The sequence below is a fragment of the Perognathus longimembris genome, chromosome 12 (genome assembly GCF_023159225.1).
Source record: "Perognathus longimembris pacificus isolate PPM17 chromosome 12, ASM2315922v1, whole genome shotgun sequence".
In the NCBI taxonomy this organism is placed as follows: Eukaryota; Metazoa; Chordata; class Mammalia; order Rodentia; family Heteromyidae; genus Perognathus; species Perognathus longimembris.
This window is the reverse complement of record NC_063172.1, coordinates 7,638,687-7,657,271: the sequence shown is the minus strand read 5'-3', so window position 1 is coordinate 7,657,271 and position 18,585 is coordinate 7,638,687. Positions and strand designations below refer to the sequence as shown.

The window sequence follows — 18,585 nt, the reverse complement described above, 5'->3', positions numbered from 1 at the left end:
TAACCTTTTGTTTCAATTTTCCATCTGTAAGAGGAAGATAATAATAGTGCCAATCTTAGGACAACCTTATAGCCATCTTATTACAACAGTCTTTCTATAAAATCCTTAAAATGTGACATGTGTTAGTATGTATGATGCTCTTAGAACATGGAATTTTTAGTTGCCATTACCAATAGATGTAGTGTGTTAGAAAAAGTATATAAATAAAATCATCATACAAAACCTGTATCTGATTTCATTCCTTTATTTTGGAGGAAAATACTGGGTATTTCCAGATGTAGTAGATGATGTGATACACTTTGTTTACTGATAGTTCCTTATGACTTCTCTTATTTCTTCTACAATTAGGTCAGGAAAGTTTAGGGGAAATATTTGCATAGCCGGAAGGCATGGGGTTGTGTGTGTTCCCAGAAGTTTCTTTACTTCCAGCCAAAGGGGCCATTAGGCTTACTTTAATGAATCATTTGGGCAAAAGACCCAAATCACCAGTTGTCTATTTAGTGAATGTGTCTTTGAACCAACATAATTTATCTGTCTCTAGAAGTCTAATTTTCATTTCTTTTTAGTGCTCAGTAGTTCATATTGTCAAACATGATAGTATTTTATACTTATTAAAGGACTTTGTATATTTGTTGAAATGGCCTCTTTTTGTTGATGCCAACCCAGGATGACTTAATAGATATAATTATTTACATTCTCCTGTTCAAGATATTTGGCTAGGTATTTTCTTGTTTTTTATTTTTATCTTTGTAAACTGTTTTAAATATAAAAAAAGAATAAAGGATGATCGAGTATATATATTTATGTATACATTGAGCCAAGCAAGAACAATGTTAAGCAACATTACTATTGATAAATAATAACATGTACTAATTGAGTATCCTAATCTCTAATTATAAATGCTTCACATTTTTGAGCCCTGTGGATCAGATTTTCGATTATAGATACTCGATTAGCAAAGTGAAGAAAATATTCTATGTAAATAAAGCCCAACTAAGTGAAATCTGAACTACTTTTAGTTCCAAGCTTTTTAATAAAATTCAACTTGAAGTAATTTTTGTTATAAAAATAATCCATAATGGTTACAAATATTAATTTTATAGAACTTTGGCCCAAGGTCTTTAGAAAAATAATACAGTATGCAATAGGCTCTACATATATTCTGTAACTTAATTCTCATAAAACTTTTTAAACCCAGAATTGAAATCACTCCTGTCTAACAGCCAGTTTGGAATCTCTGCATAATACTGTTATGTTCTCAATGTCTTCTGTACCCCTGTATATGATAAATCTGTAATGATAATACCTTTATTATACCAATGTATTTTACCATAGACCTTCTAGAGTTAGAATTTAGTGCTAAAGAGCCTCCAGGTTAGGGGAGTCAGAAAACAACCCATAAACTGGGAAGGAAGATGAGCTCCATCCATTTCTCCTAGAGAACAGCCAGCCACATTTGATCTGTCTCTTTATGCCCATGTGCAGTTAGTAGGAACTACTTCTATTAATAATTACCAGAATTTGCTAGTTCTGTGATTTTCAGTAAATGACAAGAACAGTTTTTTTTCCTTTTAAAAATTCTCCACAACATCAAACTTTTTGGCTTTATTTCTAATATTTTTTTCTGGTTTAAAACTAATAAGCTTTTACAGCAAATTTGAAAAATGCTAAAAATTGCCAGAATAAACTGAATACAAAGTCACTTACAATTCCAAAATTCAGAAGTAGTTCTTCAGTGCTTATCTTAGATGTCGTCAAGAATGGAACATACTGTGTATACAGAGCAGATGTGTTTTAGCAACCCCTTTCCCGTTGTGCAGTTTTCTAGTCATGTAGTTTGTGTATAATGTGGCAGTCAAGTCCCTACGCTGTCATGACAGTTCAACATTCACTATGTAGGACAATTAAAAAAAAAATGACTCAACACCTGACCTACAGTGTTCCTATCTATAGAGTGAATGGAATTCTGTATAGCTGTTGGAACACTTAGAGAAACCAATGTATAGATGTGCTCAGATGAAACCAATGTGCTTAGATGTAAGCCTAAACTTGGCAGTTTGTCCAGGTGCTCACCTGGGCTGAGTAAGTTCAGTTAGCACAGAGTATCTAAAAAACTAAAAGCAATAGGACTGAGGGTATGTGACGAATAGAAGGCTCTCAGTTCAATCCCTAGCACTACCCCCCAAAAAAGGGAAAAAAAATCCTTTGTGTATATGCAGTATTTTTTTTTTTTTGGCATTTGACATTTTATGCATTTTATTTGCTTCTTGCTTGGTTGTTGCTTAATACACCAGATAATGGAGCTAAATGAGGTGTTGTGTTTTTTTTGTATTTTCAGAAAGGTAAATTTTCTCCATACTGTTATTCTTATTTTTCAGTTTGTCAAATTTGCAAATATCGAAGAAGATACACCATCCTATCACAGGCGATATGACTTCTTTGTATCTCGATTCAGTGCCATGTGTCATTCCTGTCACAGTGATCCTGAGATACGAACAGAGTATGTATTATCCTACCTCGTGATTTAAATGATGCAGTTTACAGATGAATACTGTGTGCACATATTACGTCATGATTTTCAAAGGAATGAGAATATGAGTGAAGTGGCTTTTTGCTGTTAGAAGGTAGGACAACCACTGTAGCTGCACAGTGGTTTCCCAGGTTCCTCACTGAAGTGCAGCCTGGGCTGTAGCCTAGAATGTGTTCTCTGCCTGTCCTGGACTCCCTTCTGTCATATCCTCCTGCTCTCCAACCCAGCCAACTGAACATGTGGGTATCCTTCTCTTGAGGGTCTTTGAGCACCTTGATTTCTCTGCATATCACAATTTCCAGGCCGTCCTCATGGCTTATTTTTCCTCAAATGTCACTTTACCTAGAGATTTCTCCCTTAATCTTTATTAAACATTAACCCTCCTCTCCCACCCTTAGTTCTCCTCGTATCTGTCTCTTCCTCACTCTTTTGCAGTGTAAACTCCAGTGAGACAAAGGCTATGTTTTGAGGACTGCTGTTGTAAGCCCTCTGCATTGTGCCTTGCTAAGAGTAAGCTCAAAATTAGTACTTTTTTAAATAAATAAATTGAATGAACGAAAGAATATATATACTGCTGAATGAATCATTGTTAAGTCTATGATTGTCATGAAAACTGACTTTGCATCTTAAGACATATCTTCTGGACAAGTCCTAGTAAAAATCTGGTGTTTATATGAAAACAAAATACAGGTTAATATCTATGTATAAATGAGAAGCATTGAATTTAAATAAGGCCAACAAATACCTTTAGTAAATATAGAAAGTAGTTTAAGCATTACTGTGTGCTATACATCTAAAAAAATCAATCTGAATTTAGTTATTTGGTAAACAAGATTTAACTTGCTTTATAATATTTTAGTTTTCCTTTAAAATAAAGTAGTACTCAGAGACTTAACTAGCTTAGAATTTGCAAGTTGTGGTGTTGATTTACCTAAATGTACCCCACCTGAAAGTAATTGTAATTTGAAAAAAGGGAGAGATATCAGGCATTTTCAGATATGACTTTTTTCTATTAGTATAATTTTTCCTCAGTATAACAATAGGCCTTTTACAGTCCTGTTTTTTCAATTGATCATACTGGTGTTTGAACTGTAGTTGTGGAGCTTGCTAGCCGTGTCCCAGCCTGTTAATTCTTTATTCCAGGATGTGCTCCCTTAGTAGTTGGCAAGCAGTAGTTTCTTGCCCATCCCACTCACCATTAAGATCCTTTTGTTCTTCCTAAAGGATATTTTTTAAATGTTTTATAAAGCTTTCATGTTTGTAGTCATAGTATTTCTGAACGGATGCACTTAATAAATATTAAGTAAAATCACAAATGTGTTGCATAAGGTTACCTTGTTTCTAGGAACTTATCGCCCCCTAGTGATATATCCTGCCTTTTGAACAAATTTTTACCTTTTTCATTAGTGATGACAAAATGAATTTGAAATGTTCTATATACAGAAAAGGGTTTACATAAAGTTCTTTTTCTTAATCATAGATTTTTCCAAATATTTAATATTTAAACTTCCGAAATGCAAAGATTTAATTTGTATCCTTAGGCCAATGAGTAAAATAAAATGCTTCAGGACAGAGGATTTTATTGGTTTAACTTGAATTTTAAAAACTCATTTAGTTTTTCTCACATGCATTTATAGTCCCTTTCTGATTCTAACTTAGACACCTGTTTTCATCAGAACCCTGTCATTTAGAAGTCCAGGGGAGTGACAGTAGGGGCTGAGGCTGGTAGCTAGTAAGGTTTTCTTAAAACATTTCCATGTTGAAATGGTTCTCACTAGTAAACTTGGGTCACAAGCTTAAGCTCTGAGCTCCTGAAGACCTTCCTGCTGACGGGGTCATCCGCACAGTGGCTGGGCCTGGTGTGAATTGACTCAGGGAAGTCTTGAGAGCATTCCTATGCTATAGGCAGTGAAGAGCAACCACCATTCCTCTGGGGACCGTGGCTAGGTCACATTTCAGTCAGTCTGGATTGGATGCTGGTATGCAGTTAAAATACAGCTCTTGGAAGTTACCGCTAGCGCACTGCTCCTCAACGGGCCCCCCCCATCTGCTGCTGTTCCACTAGTCTTCTCTGTGTTGGGTTCCCTGCCACCTCCTTCTTGGCCTTCTTGTCACCAGTAGAAGCAGCAGGTTTGTAAAGCAGGCAGCTTCGGTAGTCATGTTAGCCCTGGCTACTCATGGTAGAGTTTTCCAAAGCTGCTTTTGTAACCAGAGCTTTGGATTGAGCAGCGTTTGCCCATGCTTCCAACTTGATTTTTTCATGTCAATTGTGTAGCATGGCCATTTCTCCCTTTCTGTTCCTATGAAGTGCCAGCACCCTTTTTCTGTGCTTTGTAAAGCACTGCTGCTTCCCTCTCTAGATTACCTGTTTACAGTATCTGAAAGACAATGTAGGTAAGCTGAGTACACCTCTAATGGTGAGTATTTTAGGTAGTAGAAAATAGTAGGAAAAGAATGGAAGCAATTTGGCCATGAGGAATATATTTAAAAGAGTCTCCATTTGCCTTGCCCTTTACAGCTTTTAAAAGTTGCATTTAGGGGGCTGGGAATATGGCCTAGTGGTAAAGTGCTTGCCTCGTATACATGAAGCCCTGGGTTCCATTCCTCAGCACCACATATAAAGAAAAAGCCGGAAGTAGCTCTGTGGCTCAAGTGGTAGAGTGCTAGACTTGAGCAAAAAGAAGCCAGGGAAAGTGCTCAGGCCCTGAGTTTAAGCCCCAGGACTGGCAAAAAAAACCAAAAGTTGCATTTAGTCAATTTTCTCATTCTTGAAGCTTTGGAGTTTTCTTCCCCTACCCCCTGCCACCCCCAGGCCACTTCACCAATGAAAGTAAGGAAAGAGCCAGGTGCCAGTGGCTCATGCCTATAATTTTAGCTACTCAGGAGGCTGAGATCTGAGGATTGTGGTTCGAAGCCAGCCTGGGGAAAAAAGTCCCTGAGACTCTTATCTCCAATAAACTACTCCAAAAACCTGGGAGTGGCACTGTGGCTCATAAGATAGCTAGCCTTGAGCACAAAGAGGCTCAGGGACTGGCAAGAAAAAAAAGGAGGGGGGGATTAGGAAAGACCTAAGGAAACTGGAAACTATGAACTAGGATGGGAACAAGGGACAGCAGATTGTAAGTCACATGTACACGTGATCACTAAATCGATAATGTGCCTTTATTAAAAGCAGCATCTCAACTCATAAAGACATGTTGAATTGTAACGCCTTTGTACAACTACTTAAAAGATGATAAAAATATAATTAAAAAAGTAGTTGGGCTGGGAATATGGCCTAGTGGCAAGAGTGCTTGCCTCTTATACATGAAGCCCTGGGTTCGATTCCCCAGCACCACATATACAGAAAACAGGCAGAAGTGGCGCTGTGGCTCAAGTGGCAGAGTGCTAGCCTTGAGCAAAAAAAAGCCAGGGACAGTGCTCAGGCCCTGAGTTCAAGCCCCAGGACTGGCAAAAAAAAAAAAAAAATGTCATCTCAGAAGTTAGGGCCCTTGAGGAGGAACAGCCAGCAAGAAGTTTGGAGAAACTGCTCAGAAACCATGAAATCCACTTCCAGTCAGCTTTAAGACTTGTAGACAAGAAATGCAGGGAATCTCCTTCACATTAGTTTGAATTATCATGCTCATCTTAAGAAAGTGTGTGTGTGCCCGCGCACGCGCGCGCGTGTGTGTGTGTGTGTGTGTGTGTGTTTACTGGTCCTGGGAGCTGTCATAGATACTCTTTGTGGTCTACCACTTGAGCTATAGGGATACTTCTGGCTTTTTCTGTTTATGTGGTGGTGAGGAATCTAACCCAGGGTTTCATGCATGCTAGGCAAGCAGTCTACCGCTAAGCCACATTCCCAGCCCCTCATGGCTCAGTTTTCACTTTCCATCACAGAATCCGGATTGCTGGAATAAGAGGGATTCAAGGTGTGGTTCGCAAAACAGTTAACGATGAACTTCGCGCTACCATTTGGGAACCTCAGCATATGGACAAGATTGTTCCATCCCTCCTGTTTAACATGCAGAAGACTGAAGAAGTTGACAGGTATGGAGTAAAGACAATGGAGATGAGTTATGTTGCTTTTCAGTATATGTTCTTGTGCTTGCTGGGATAAAAATGTTTTGTCTTACGTATTATGTAACAGAGTTAAGTGGATTTAATATATGGTTTCCAGTAAAAACTACTGCAGTAATGACTAGCCACTGATTTTTATTCGCACACTAAAGCCTTATTTTCTTATAGAATGTTTATACTTACTGTACGACATCTAATTTTCAGTTTTAATTAATACTTTTTAAAAAATAGATGAATCTGAGAAATCAGAATTGTAGCTAAACTTATATTATTCCTTTGAGACCTAGTATGCTCTTTCTTAGGGAGTTAAAACTAACAATGTAGTAAGAATAATAACAGTAATAATAGGAAATACTATAATAGCAATAATAATGAGTGTATAGATTTTATTTTTCAACAAAACGTTAAGGCACTATTCCTTTTTTTTCTAAGATGTTTTGGAGTAGTTTACTGATTTTGGATATATGCTGGTTTCATTTTTCCTCCATAGCGTTCACATATTTATCTCCTCTCTTCAAGTGCCAGAAACGTACATTTCCCCACATTGTGTGATTCAGCTTCAAAGATAAGGTTTTCTAATTTGCTTACAATCCTGATCTGAAATTTAAAGAGGAAAATCTGGAGCAGACTTAATTCTGTAGTTAATTAAAAAAAATAATTATCACAGTGATATATACAGCAGCAAATAAAAGTAGTTTAGAATTGAGGTCTATTTCATTTCAGTTTATTCGAACTACAAAAAGGATTTATTCTAATTCTCTAGATGTGATGATTTCCAGCTTTAGAACCTTTCCTAGAAGTGTGAAATTTGATACTTTTTTTCACCTTCTGCTTTTTCTAGCTGTAGCTGTTTTCTTATCTAAAATATTTACAATGTAAAAGGTTGATAGTGAGTTGGGAGCCCATTTTCCATACTTATAGCTCTTAAAGTCCAGTTTTAGCAAAATGTAAGACCCAAGAAACAAACTACTGATTGTAAAATCTGAAGAAATTGTGTTTTCTCATGTGTACAGTGTCAGAGATAATGCTTGTTGTTATTGCATGTTTTGTTTAAACTAATGTTTTAAGACATGAACAAAAGAAATTCTGTGTACTGAAGATATCTATGTATACAGGCATTCTAACTAGCTTTTAAATTTTGTCATTTAATCAAAGGCACTATTGCTGCTTTTCTGTGCATCTTTTGTCTCATTGCAATTAAGGTGTGGAATGCTGTCTTTGTGGTCCTTGGACACTTTTCTTACTAAGACTTTGCTGTAATATAGAGATGGAAGTACAAGAGTAGCAAGCTGCCGAATTTTACTTAGGAAAAGACATTCTGTTGGAAATGTTACCAGCTGAGTTTAGTCCCCCCCCCTCCCACCCCCTATTGAAAGATTATGTGATTAGCTTTGGTATTAGTACATTCATGAGGTCAGAATAAAGCTTTAAAGTTATGTAGTGATAAAAGAAAATGTCTTTGTAACATTTCTGGGAAATGAAGTCTATTCTGTTTCACTGTTAGAACTAATTTTAGACCTCTTGTTTGGGTCTGTATTTTTCTCTTTTTTCAGTCGCCTAGGCCCTCCTTCTTCTCCTTCTGCAGCTGATAAAGAGGAGAACCCCGCTGTGTTGGCTGAGAACTGCTTTAGAGAACTGCTGGGCCGAGCAACTTTTGGGAATATGAATAATGCAGTTAGACCAGTTTTTGCGTAAGGACTTAGTGTTTTCCTGGTTGTCTGTGACTTGGCTATATTGTATGTTAGGCAAAGGACAAATACCTTTTTATTGGTATGGCTGAGCTTTTATTGGAAACAGTGAAACGTTGTGGAAGTAATCTAGGAGTTAGTCTGAATACATACGTATTAAGTCAGTATATAGACATATACATACATTCAGTCTGAATGAATGTTTTAAGTACTCCTTCAATTACTGAACTAGTGTTTCCCTTGTAAATACAAACTGTACTAACATGCTTAATATCATATACATCATATACCTTGAATTAATCTACTTACAGACCTTGACAATATTTAAATCCGAAAGTTCTTTACTAACCCCTATATCGTTGGTTCCTCCTATTCCTTTAGCCTTCTTTTTACTAAGTGTGGGCTCCTTTAGGTCTTACTCACTTCTCAAGTGAGATTCATCTTTAACCATAGACTTAGAGCAAGAATGCTAAGTGTCTCCTTCTTCCTTACATCTTATACTCCAGGCAAAGTACAGTTTTGAGCTTGAATTTGTCCACATAAACATTCTCTCAAACCTTTAGTTTCTAACTGAACCATCAAATGAAAATATTCTAGTTGTTGGACGGTTTCACTAATCTTCATTTGTTAAAGGGAATTTACCATATGCTTTTCCTCATCAAACCATAATAATGTCATTAGCATATAAAAATATTCTGAATGTAGCATTTGGAATTCTTTATTTAGGACATAGGTTTTGTCATAGGGGTCAAAATTGACCTTTAAGCTATAAGAATCTATAAACTGTGGAATTATCTTCAAAATCAGATAATCATAATTTTTTGAAAATTTCTGTGGTCTTCCATCTGTTAGATCAACTGTCTAAAAGCTGTGGGGTTATGGAAATGCTACTAAAGATACCAGAATTCGGTTAAATAAAGGAAGGGCTTTTTTAAATGTCTATATACTGACTTAATGTTAGAATTCAAGATAACTAGGTTAGAAGCAAGATTATCAAATTAACTTTACTTGAGAAGTTTGAATTAGCTACATTCTTTTCTAAAAATCCTAACATAAATCCTGATTGTATGTTAATCAAGTTAAATGTTAATTAAATAGTCTGTAGTTATTTGTTAGCTATTTAATTAATTAAATATGAAAGGCCATGCACAAATAAGGTACCAAATATTTGGGGAATATATAATGAACATATTGGTGCATGATTAACATACATGATAAAGATAAAACATGGACTGAAAAAAACTAAAAGGTGATCGAGCATTTCGCGACAAAGAATTTGTGCCTAGTTTGAGAATTCCAGAGATGATAAGTTACTGTGGAAATTTTATTTTACCAAATGTTTTTGTTTAACATTGAAGTAGGATTTTCAAATTTGCCTTGTTACTGGTTCTATGGGAAAAAATGAATGATCCAGCCAGAATTGAGTATCCCATTTTCAATCAACAGTGAACACAAGACTCTGATACCATGGACTGGAGTGCTCAGTAAGTTAAGTGCTAGTGTGAGATAGGAAAGTGTCGGCTACACTGCGGAGACCATAATATTCTGTATAAATATCTGTGAGTAATTACTGGATGGCTGTAGCTGAAAATTGTGAGATGGTCAGAATATTTTCTTTGAAATGTTAGTGAGGCAATGCAGGAAAGATTTTAACCAGGGAATCAAGTAATTTTTAATTGTTATTTACAGGCATTTAGATCATCACAAGTTGTGGGATCCTAATGAATTTGCAGTTCACTGCTTTAAAATCATAATGTATTCTATTCAGGTAAGATTTGGTTAACTATTCTTTATTATAAGCAATTTGGGTAGATAAGCACATCAGTGAGCAGCTGTTGAAAACTATAGCATAGACAGGTTTTTAACTTAGCAATTTGTCTCATTTTTCTGTCTCATTCTTATTTGCTAAGATGAAAATATCTATAAAAAAGAACTAAAATGTTTATGGTGGCACTCTTTATTTTTCCTAACCTTAACACACAAATTAGGTATTTATATTAACTGGTGAACTGGTATTTTAATTCTATTACATCGGCATTTATTTTAGCTGCTGTAACAACATTCATTTACTGATTACCATGAAGAAGTACTTCTATTAACTAGTCTTTATAGAACCTTATGATTAAATACCTAACTGCAAAGGACAAACTTATTTTGGTCTTTTGGTTGTTTGTTTTTTCCCCTCAAACTGTGAAAAGAACTGGTTAGCTTTTAATTCAAGCAGGATTTGAGGTCTTTTAGACACCATTTACTTTTTTGTTGGGGTAATTCAGGGCCTCATGTGTGCTTGGGTAAGTGTTTTACAAACACTGAGCTCCATCCCTTAGTATATATAGTATATAGCCCGTGGTAGATTTCTGACACCTTAAAAAGTAATTACTACCTTAAAGGAGATAAAGTTTTCAGAAGCAGCACAGAGCTGGGTTCTTTTTTTTTTTTTTTTTTTCCCCAAGCAGGAGAGAAAAGTTTATTCCTGAACAGCTGACCTGTGGCCGAGGTGATGTGTGGCCCAGCCCTGGCTTATCTAGGGCAGGGGGAGGGGAGGGGGCGGGGACAGTGGCCAGGTGGACTAGGATGTTGACCTCAGGGAAGGGGGAGGTAACTGCCTCCAGGTCTGCTGGTTGGAGACTTAACCAGGTGGGGGCATCAGCATGGAGCCCTCTGGGGGCTGACCTTACATTCCAGCCTTTTAAAAGGACAAAGACTCTCTCTGGCTGCTTCCTGCTGGCAACGGGCATTGACATTAGGGGTAAAGGCAGAAATGTGGCCCCACCAGGAGAAGGTGAGCAGGGTCCGGTGGTGGTAGAGACCAGTCCTTGAATGAAACCTGGAAGAAGTCTCCTGAGGCAGGGGCTAGACAATTAAAAAAAAAAATTAAGGCAAAAGGAAGGATGTAGGGCAGAAAATTGAAAATTGAATGACTTGGCTAGTTCAGCTAGTTTATACTCAGGTATGGACATTAGATGGACAAGCTACTATCTCTTGATCCCCCGGCTCTGATTAATTTATAAGGGCGAATTGAAGTGACTCCATTTAGGATTTAACATCATTCTCTTCTCTCCATGATCCTTATTCCCTGAGCTGGCTGAGTCCAGGTGCTTGTTGCTGGGATGGCTTGCCCCAGTTGGCATTCACAGGAGTTTGAACTCAAGGCCTGGGCTCTGTCCCTGAGCACTTCTGCTTGAGGCTACCACTTGAGCCACAGTACCACGTCCAGCGTTTGTTTGGCTGGTTAAGTAGAGATATGTCTCTTGAGCCATGCTTCCAGCCTGGCTCTTGGCTTGTTAGTTGAGAGATGGGAGTTTTAGAGGGATTTTTTTTCTGCCCGGGCTGGCTTTGAACTGCAATCAAAGGAGTCTTTGCCACAAAAGCCCTTTTTTATTCCCAATTAAAGCAACCAGGAGACCAAGAGGACTAGAGCTTACCTGCACCTTGTCAAGAATTGACCAGCATGGGCTGGGGTGTAGCTTAGTAGTGGCAAAGTGCTTGCCTAGCAAGTGCAACATCCTGGGTTCGATCCCCAGTACCAAAAAAGACAAAAAAAAAAAAAAAAATTGACCAGCAAATACTTGTCAGAATTTTTGCAATGATAAAACTCAGTAGATGTGATGAGTTTTAGCACAGATTTATAGCTAGATGGACATATAAAGAATGGCATGCTGGTTTTACATCAGTGTTTAAATCACAGCTAACTTAATTACATACCAATTTAATAAGCTTTATCTTGTAAGAATTTAAGAAATACTCATACTGTCTTCTCCCTACCCTTTGTCTCTTCAATTCCCCTTTCCAAGACTTTCTTCACTAACAAATGATGTTTACACAGACAGACATACACACATGTAACATACACATATACATTGTGCACATAGGTTTTACAGCGCACAAAAGTGAATTTTGGCCTAAACCCTTTTGGAATTCCAGCAGTAAATGACATTTTGCCCAGTATTTTAGAACCACGTGGTGAGTTTGAAAAACAAAAACTTCACTAGCAAACAAAAAATTTCAGATTGTAAAATGGAGACACCATACTTTGATAAACCAATTCAGCTCAAGTGGGATGCCACGGTGACCGGAGGGGGCGGGGCCAGGACACAAACACGGCAACAGAGAACACATGGCATGGCATAATGGTGCCATGACAGTGCCTGTTACACCCAATAGAGAAAATAGGCAACTTAGATATCTTTGCTGACAAAGCACACTGGTGGTCGAGCCTCAGTTTCGAAGGCCTGAGCAGACTTCTTTGTAAGTAGGATGGGCGGTGTAGCCTCCTGCAAAGCCCACTTGGGTTGAATACATGCCTTTCAAGGTCCAGAACTTCCTTTTTGCTCCCCAGAAGCAGCCCATTCCAAAACTAGGTTCTGTAAAGTTCGTCAGAAAGGAAACTCGCCACATGGTTCAGGCAGAAAGGAGTTTATTTTGGGTGTGGGGGGGTGGGGAGGAAGCAAACTGCCAGCCCACATGAGATGGAAGCATAGGGAGACAGAAAAGAAGGAAGAAGAGAAAAACAGCAAGAGAGTGAGAGAGAAAAGGAAAGAGAGAGAAAGGGAGTGAGAGGGAGTAAGAGAGAAAAGGAAAGAGCAAGAGAGAGAAAAGGGAGCTCGGTTCTTACTCATACTTTGGTCAGACTAGAATTTACTTGTAGATTCTGAGTTTGGCTGGAACCTTGGGCAAGTTACTATTTGCCCTAAATTGCACAGAATAATTGAGTTGAACTTTTCTCATAGTGCTGTTTGTGCATGAAATAAAATACATATGAAGTATTTACAAAGTGACATCTGGTTACTTTTGAAAAAAAATGTATTTTTGTCCCCACTTTTGTTAAATGTTCAATGCTACAGGAATGTATTAGCCCCCAAGTCACCAATTGAAGCTTAATGATATATAATAGTCAGTGCTCTCACTGACTCGGAATATCCTGGTTGAGCAATAAATCAAATGGCTACTTTCATAAGATGGTATACTCTAATTGTATGAGGTTCCCATGTCAGATGATGCGGCTTTCTAGGCAGGGTCAGCGTAAGTGTGTGTGTGTGTGTGTGTGTGTGTGTGTGAGAGAGAGAGAGAGAGAAACATTGTTCAATTTTAGTAGCTTTAAGTAAAGCAAAGTAGATGTGAAAAACCCAAACTTATTTTTTCCTTCAGATTGTTATGAAAGTATGTATGTTACTAAAGAAAAGTCAGAAATGCCTTGCTGTGAATTGATGATGTTTTCTTGGTGTCAACTCCTTTAGGCTCAGTATTCTCACCATGTCATCCAGGAGATTCTTGGCCACCTTGATGCTCGTAAAAAAGACTCTCCCAGGGTTCGTGCAGGTATTATTCAGGTTCTGTTAGAAGCTGTGGCCATTGCTGCTAAAGGCTCCATAGGTGAGTGCCTATAAGAACAACAAAATCAAAAAGGGCATTACTGTGTTTCTGGGTGTGTTTCTTCAGCAGGCGTAGCAGAGTGCGAAGCACTCCTCCAATTATACATACATAGCTTTGTGGGTGCTATGCTCTCTCTTGAGATTTTGGGTTTGTGTCATTATTCTCAGGGTTATTTAATGCATAGTTTAAGCATTTTTCTTGAAATCAGGCCCTCTTCTCCTTCTGTCTGTTTGGACAGGGTTTTTTAAATATAATTTGTGTACTGAGCATTGGCAGAATATAGAGCTAAAAGTAGTACTGATTAAACATTTCTAATCCAAAAAATCTGTAGTCTGAAATGCACCAGACCCTGAAACTTGTTTTAGGGTTGACATGATGCCACAAGGGTAAAATTCTGCAACTTAAATCACATGATATATTAGTCAAAATATAGGAGCATTTGTAATCTAATGTAAATTTCTCTTCAGCCTACGTGTAACATGTATGTGTGGAGGACAAAAGAGTTCTGTGTTTAGACTAAGGACAGATCCCTAAGGTATCTCATATGGATTATATGAGTGTATCTGTGTGCATTCACATGGGGACACATACACACACACACACACACACACACACGTATAAGCATCCCCACCTACAGTCACATATTCTGAAATCTAGAACACTTCTGGTGAATGTTTACTGAAGCTGTAGTTTACTCCACCTAGTATAATGCAGACTTGGTCACATATCAGAAGAAAACCTGGACTCAGAGAAGGGAGTTAAAATGGGTAGCATGAAAATCTCATAGGGCCCATTTCTAGATTGGATAGTGTTGGAAAGAAATCAGAAAAGTAGTATGAAGTTAAGTTGCAAACTTATTTTGGACCACGTCCTATAATTATTGACCATTTTAAAGACTTACTCTAGTCTTCTCAGAAATACATTATAGCTGATGCCAGTGGCTCACACCTGTAATCTTTGCTACTTAGGAGACTAAGACCTGAGGATCACAGTTTGAAACCAGCCCAGGCCAGGAAAGTCCATGAGACTCTTTTTTCCATGTAACCACCAAAAAAACTGGAAGTGGTGCTGTGGTTCAAGTTCTGGAGTAACCTTGAGCAAAAATGCTTAGGGACAATATCTGTGTCCTGAGTTCAAGCCCCAGGACAAGCATCAAAAAGATAGAGGAAAGGGGAGGAGGGAGGGAAGGAGAGAGGGAGGGAGGGAGGGAAGAGGCAGGGAGGGAAGAAGAGAAGAAAGAAGGAGAGAGAGAGAGAAGAGAGTTATGTTGTAACTCCACTGTCAGCACAAGGGAAAGACCTTGTGCTCAGTTAGTAGGACTTGAAAACCATATAGTCAGGAATTAAAGAGAGCATGTCCAGAGACAAGATGTTTCATCTGCATGTTATTTCTTTAGAAAGGTCTGTAATAGCAATATTGAAGGTATTTTTTGTTCAAGATCAAAATGAAAAGAGATATTCTGATTGTCTTTCAATGTTAAATAATGGATGGGCACTTGTTTACAGACTTTTCATTATCATAATTTATCTTTAAAAATAAAAACAAGCTATTGATTGGCAAGTTACTTAATTTGAAGTATGAAGCAATAATATTCCTAATCACTATAATGTCTGTTGTGTTATGTGTTGTGTGCTAGGCTCTATATATTTAAAAATGTACTTAACCATGGTTCCCTTTCTTGGGAAGCCTATAATTGAGAATAAAGGCCGGAAATGAAACCCCTAATGAAAAGATACTGTGATAGATGCAGTAATAGAAACGTGACAATCACTTACAGTCAAAAGGCAGAAAATAATCAGTTGATGTGCAGTGATTTAGTTTGTCTTATAACTAAGAGAATTCTTCCACATTTAATTTAATAAGTTACACAGTATTTTTTCTGTGCAATAGTGAGATATTGTAGTCTTTGTGGATTCTGATCCATCAGTCAAATTAAGTATCATCTCAGTACTCATTATTGTTTTTATTTCTAAAGATTAGGTAAAATGTGCACATACACATTTTTATATGGTTTATAGCATAGTCAGATGGGGAATTGCTCTTAGATACCTAATTTTTGTTGCTATAACTAGAGGACCTTGTTAATTGAATACTTCACATTACAAAATAAATAAATGATAATTTCATTAGATTACTACAGTTTTGATTATTTAGAAAATAACCAAGTAATCTGTTGAGAAATAGAATTGCTTTCACGTATACTCGTTATTGGGAAAGCGTATCTGCTCACACAGCCATCCTTGACAGGGCCTACAGTGCTGGAAGTCTTCAATACCCTACTGAAACACCTGCGTCTTAGTGTGGAGTTTGAAGCCGGTGATTCGCACAGGGGATCGGTAGGCAGTGTCACCTTAAGTTCCAAAGACAGTGATGAGAAGATTGTGCAGAACGCTATCATCCAAACGATAGGTAAGTATTTCACCATTTACACTCATCATATTCAACAGTGATTAAAAAATTCTCACCTAAGAAACTTATAAAGTGCCATTGCCAAACAAAGCTTGGACCTGGCAAATAACATCTACTTGGGGGGAAAAAAGCATGAGAATGAGACAAAGAATGCTCTGTTCTTTATGTAGTTTAATCTGTCATTAGCATCTTATGCAATTGCTTTTTTATTTGCTCTTCTCCTCTATCTCCAGTTCTTCTCCTTGCACACACCTGTGTGCATGAATATTTGTTTGTGCATATAGGAACAATGTGTGTGTATAGTACTTGTGCTGTATTTTTAGCAACCTTCTATATTTCCATTTTGCAAGCTGATTCAGTATATGGTGAACCTGCTTCTGTGGTGACTTGAATTTACTTAATTTTATGTGGATTTTCTATCATATTTTAGATATCAAATCAGCTAATATTATTTTCCCAGAATTAATTTAAATTGCTTCAGTGACTTCTAATTTATTACAGTTTCACTCTAAAACATTTATTGTTTAAATATTTTACTATAGAATGTGTGTGTAGATAGATAGATAGCAGACTCAAGTAATATTTCTGTAATGTAACACATTCAGAGTAACATAAGAATTAAAACACAAAAGCAAATAAATGCAGTAAGATTTTACCAAGCAAGGTTTCATTTTTTTTTTTTTTTTTTTTAGTGATACTGCTATTTATAAGACTTATCTTCCTTCCCTAGGATTTTTTGGAAGTAACCTACCAGATTACCAGCGGTCAGAAATCATGATGTTCATTATGGGGAAAGTACCTGTTTTTGGAACATCTACTCATACTTTAGATATCAGCCAACTAGGGTATGTTTCTAGATATAAATTTGAATTTACTCTTAGATTAAATTTAATACGAAATTTGTTAAATGTTGAGTTTTATTTAATCTTACAAAAGCCTAGTGAAAATCAGTAATATTTATATGGTACTAACTATATTGCTAAACAAAAAAAAGTTGTGAATCAACATTTGCATGCTTTTAGAAACATAAATTCTCAAAAGTTTTATGCTTTTATCAGTCAAGTAAAAATTTGTTCAGCCTGGACATTATGTGTGTGCATACATAAAGGGATAAGCTTCAAGTTTCCATAAAATTTTTAGAAATTAATGCCAAAATAAATTCCAGAAACAAAGGTAATTATGTAGATCACGTGTTCTTTCCCCTGTATCTTACAGATTTGATTTGGTATGCCATGCTTAGGATTAGTTTATGGTCTCTGTTTTGCTAATTTATTTTAAAAAATTTACAATTAGAGTACTCATCAGATTTTTTAAAAAATTTGAGATGGAAATGCTAACTACCTTAATTTGATGTTCATACATTGTATACATATATTGAATTTTTACACAGTGCCAAATATGTACAATTAAAGTAATAATTTTAGGTGGAAAAGTTTAAATTGGACAAAATATTTACTATAAACTTAGTAGATGAATATTTCTTCAGCACGTGTCAATAAATGAGGAAGAGCGGATGATTAAAAGAATGGGAGTTATTAGTGGTAAAAAGAATAAATAAAACAAGGAAATCTAATTTTGGTTTAAAATTATGTAATTTTAATTATGAAGTGCAATGTGATCATGCATTTCCTGTGTTTGGTATGCAACGGTCAGCCCAAGTATTTAACATTTTCATCTCCTTGAATTTTTAAATAACATTTTGGTTAACACTAAATAGATATACATACTTTTGAGGTATGTAGTTTAATACTTCAGTACAAATTCCAGTTGCTTAATTTTATACACATATATTTTAATGTTCATGTCATCATTACCTATATTAAGTTTATTTGCTTTAAGAGACGATAGCTTTAATTTTTTAAAAAAATTTTTTGCCAGTCCTGGGGCTTGTTCTCAGGGCCTGAGCATTGTCCCTGGCTTGAGCCACAGTGCCACTTCTGGCTTTTTCTGTTTATGTGGTGCTGAGGAATCAAACCCAGGGCTGCATGCATGCAAGGCAAGCACTCTACCACTAAATCATATTCCCAGCCTGCTAACTTAATTTTTTAATTTGGATTTGTTTATTTTACATTTAGCTTTTTAAAGTTGTATCGATTTTACCGTAGTTTTTAAAGTAAGCCATGACTTCATCTATTACAAAAATGAAATCTATTTAGCCAGTAATAAACTCTCAAAGTCAGAGAAAATATTATAAGTAAATGAAGTTGTATAATGTTAATTACTATTAATAGTACTATTTTGTGCATTTTAGAGATTTGGGAACTAGGAGGATCCAGATAATGTTGCTGAGATCTTTGCTCATGGTAAGGACTTGAACGCAAGTGAAGCAGACAAGAAATGCAAATACCTGGAAACAATTTAAGGGAATAACTTGACATTGTCAGCTTTCTTTTTTATTACTCAATAAGAAACTGTAGCTAGTTGTTTTTCCAGTGTGTATACTTAAATGGTATGCCTTTTTTTTTGTTATGGTGTATGTTTTCCTATTTGCTCCTTACTTCACCTACATGTTTACACTTCATTATG

The 18,585-nt window shown here is 36.6% G+C and overlaps 1 protein-coding gene across 2 annotated transcripts in view; it reads left to right on the top strand.

The window, feature by feature from the left end:
- The window catches only part of Efr3a (EFR3 homolog A), a 76,008-nt gene that overhangs the window by 37,548 nt on the left and 19,875 nt on the right, over positions 1-18,585 (top strand). For both annotated transcript variants that reach the window (XM_048358355.1, XM_048358356.1), the window contains exons 5-12: positions 2,379-2,500; positions 6,410-6,559; positions 8,143-8,280; positions 9,967-10,045; positions 13,515-13,650; positions 15,898-16,059; positions 16,790-16,904; positions 18,311-18,362. In XM_048358355.1, the coding sequence (XP_048214312.1) occupies positions 2,379-2,500; positions 6,410-6,559; positions 8,143-8,280; positions 9,967-10,045; positions 13,515-13,650; positions 15,898-16,059; positions 16,790-16,904; positions 18,311-18,362 (954 nt within the window). The remainder of the gene's footprint in view (positions 1-2,378; positions 2,501-6,409; positions 6,560-8,142; positions 8,281-9,966; positions 10,046-13,514; positions 13,651-15,897; positions 16,060-16,789; positions 16,905-18,310; positions 18,363-18,585) is intronic.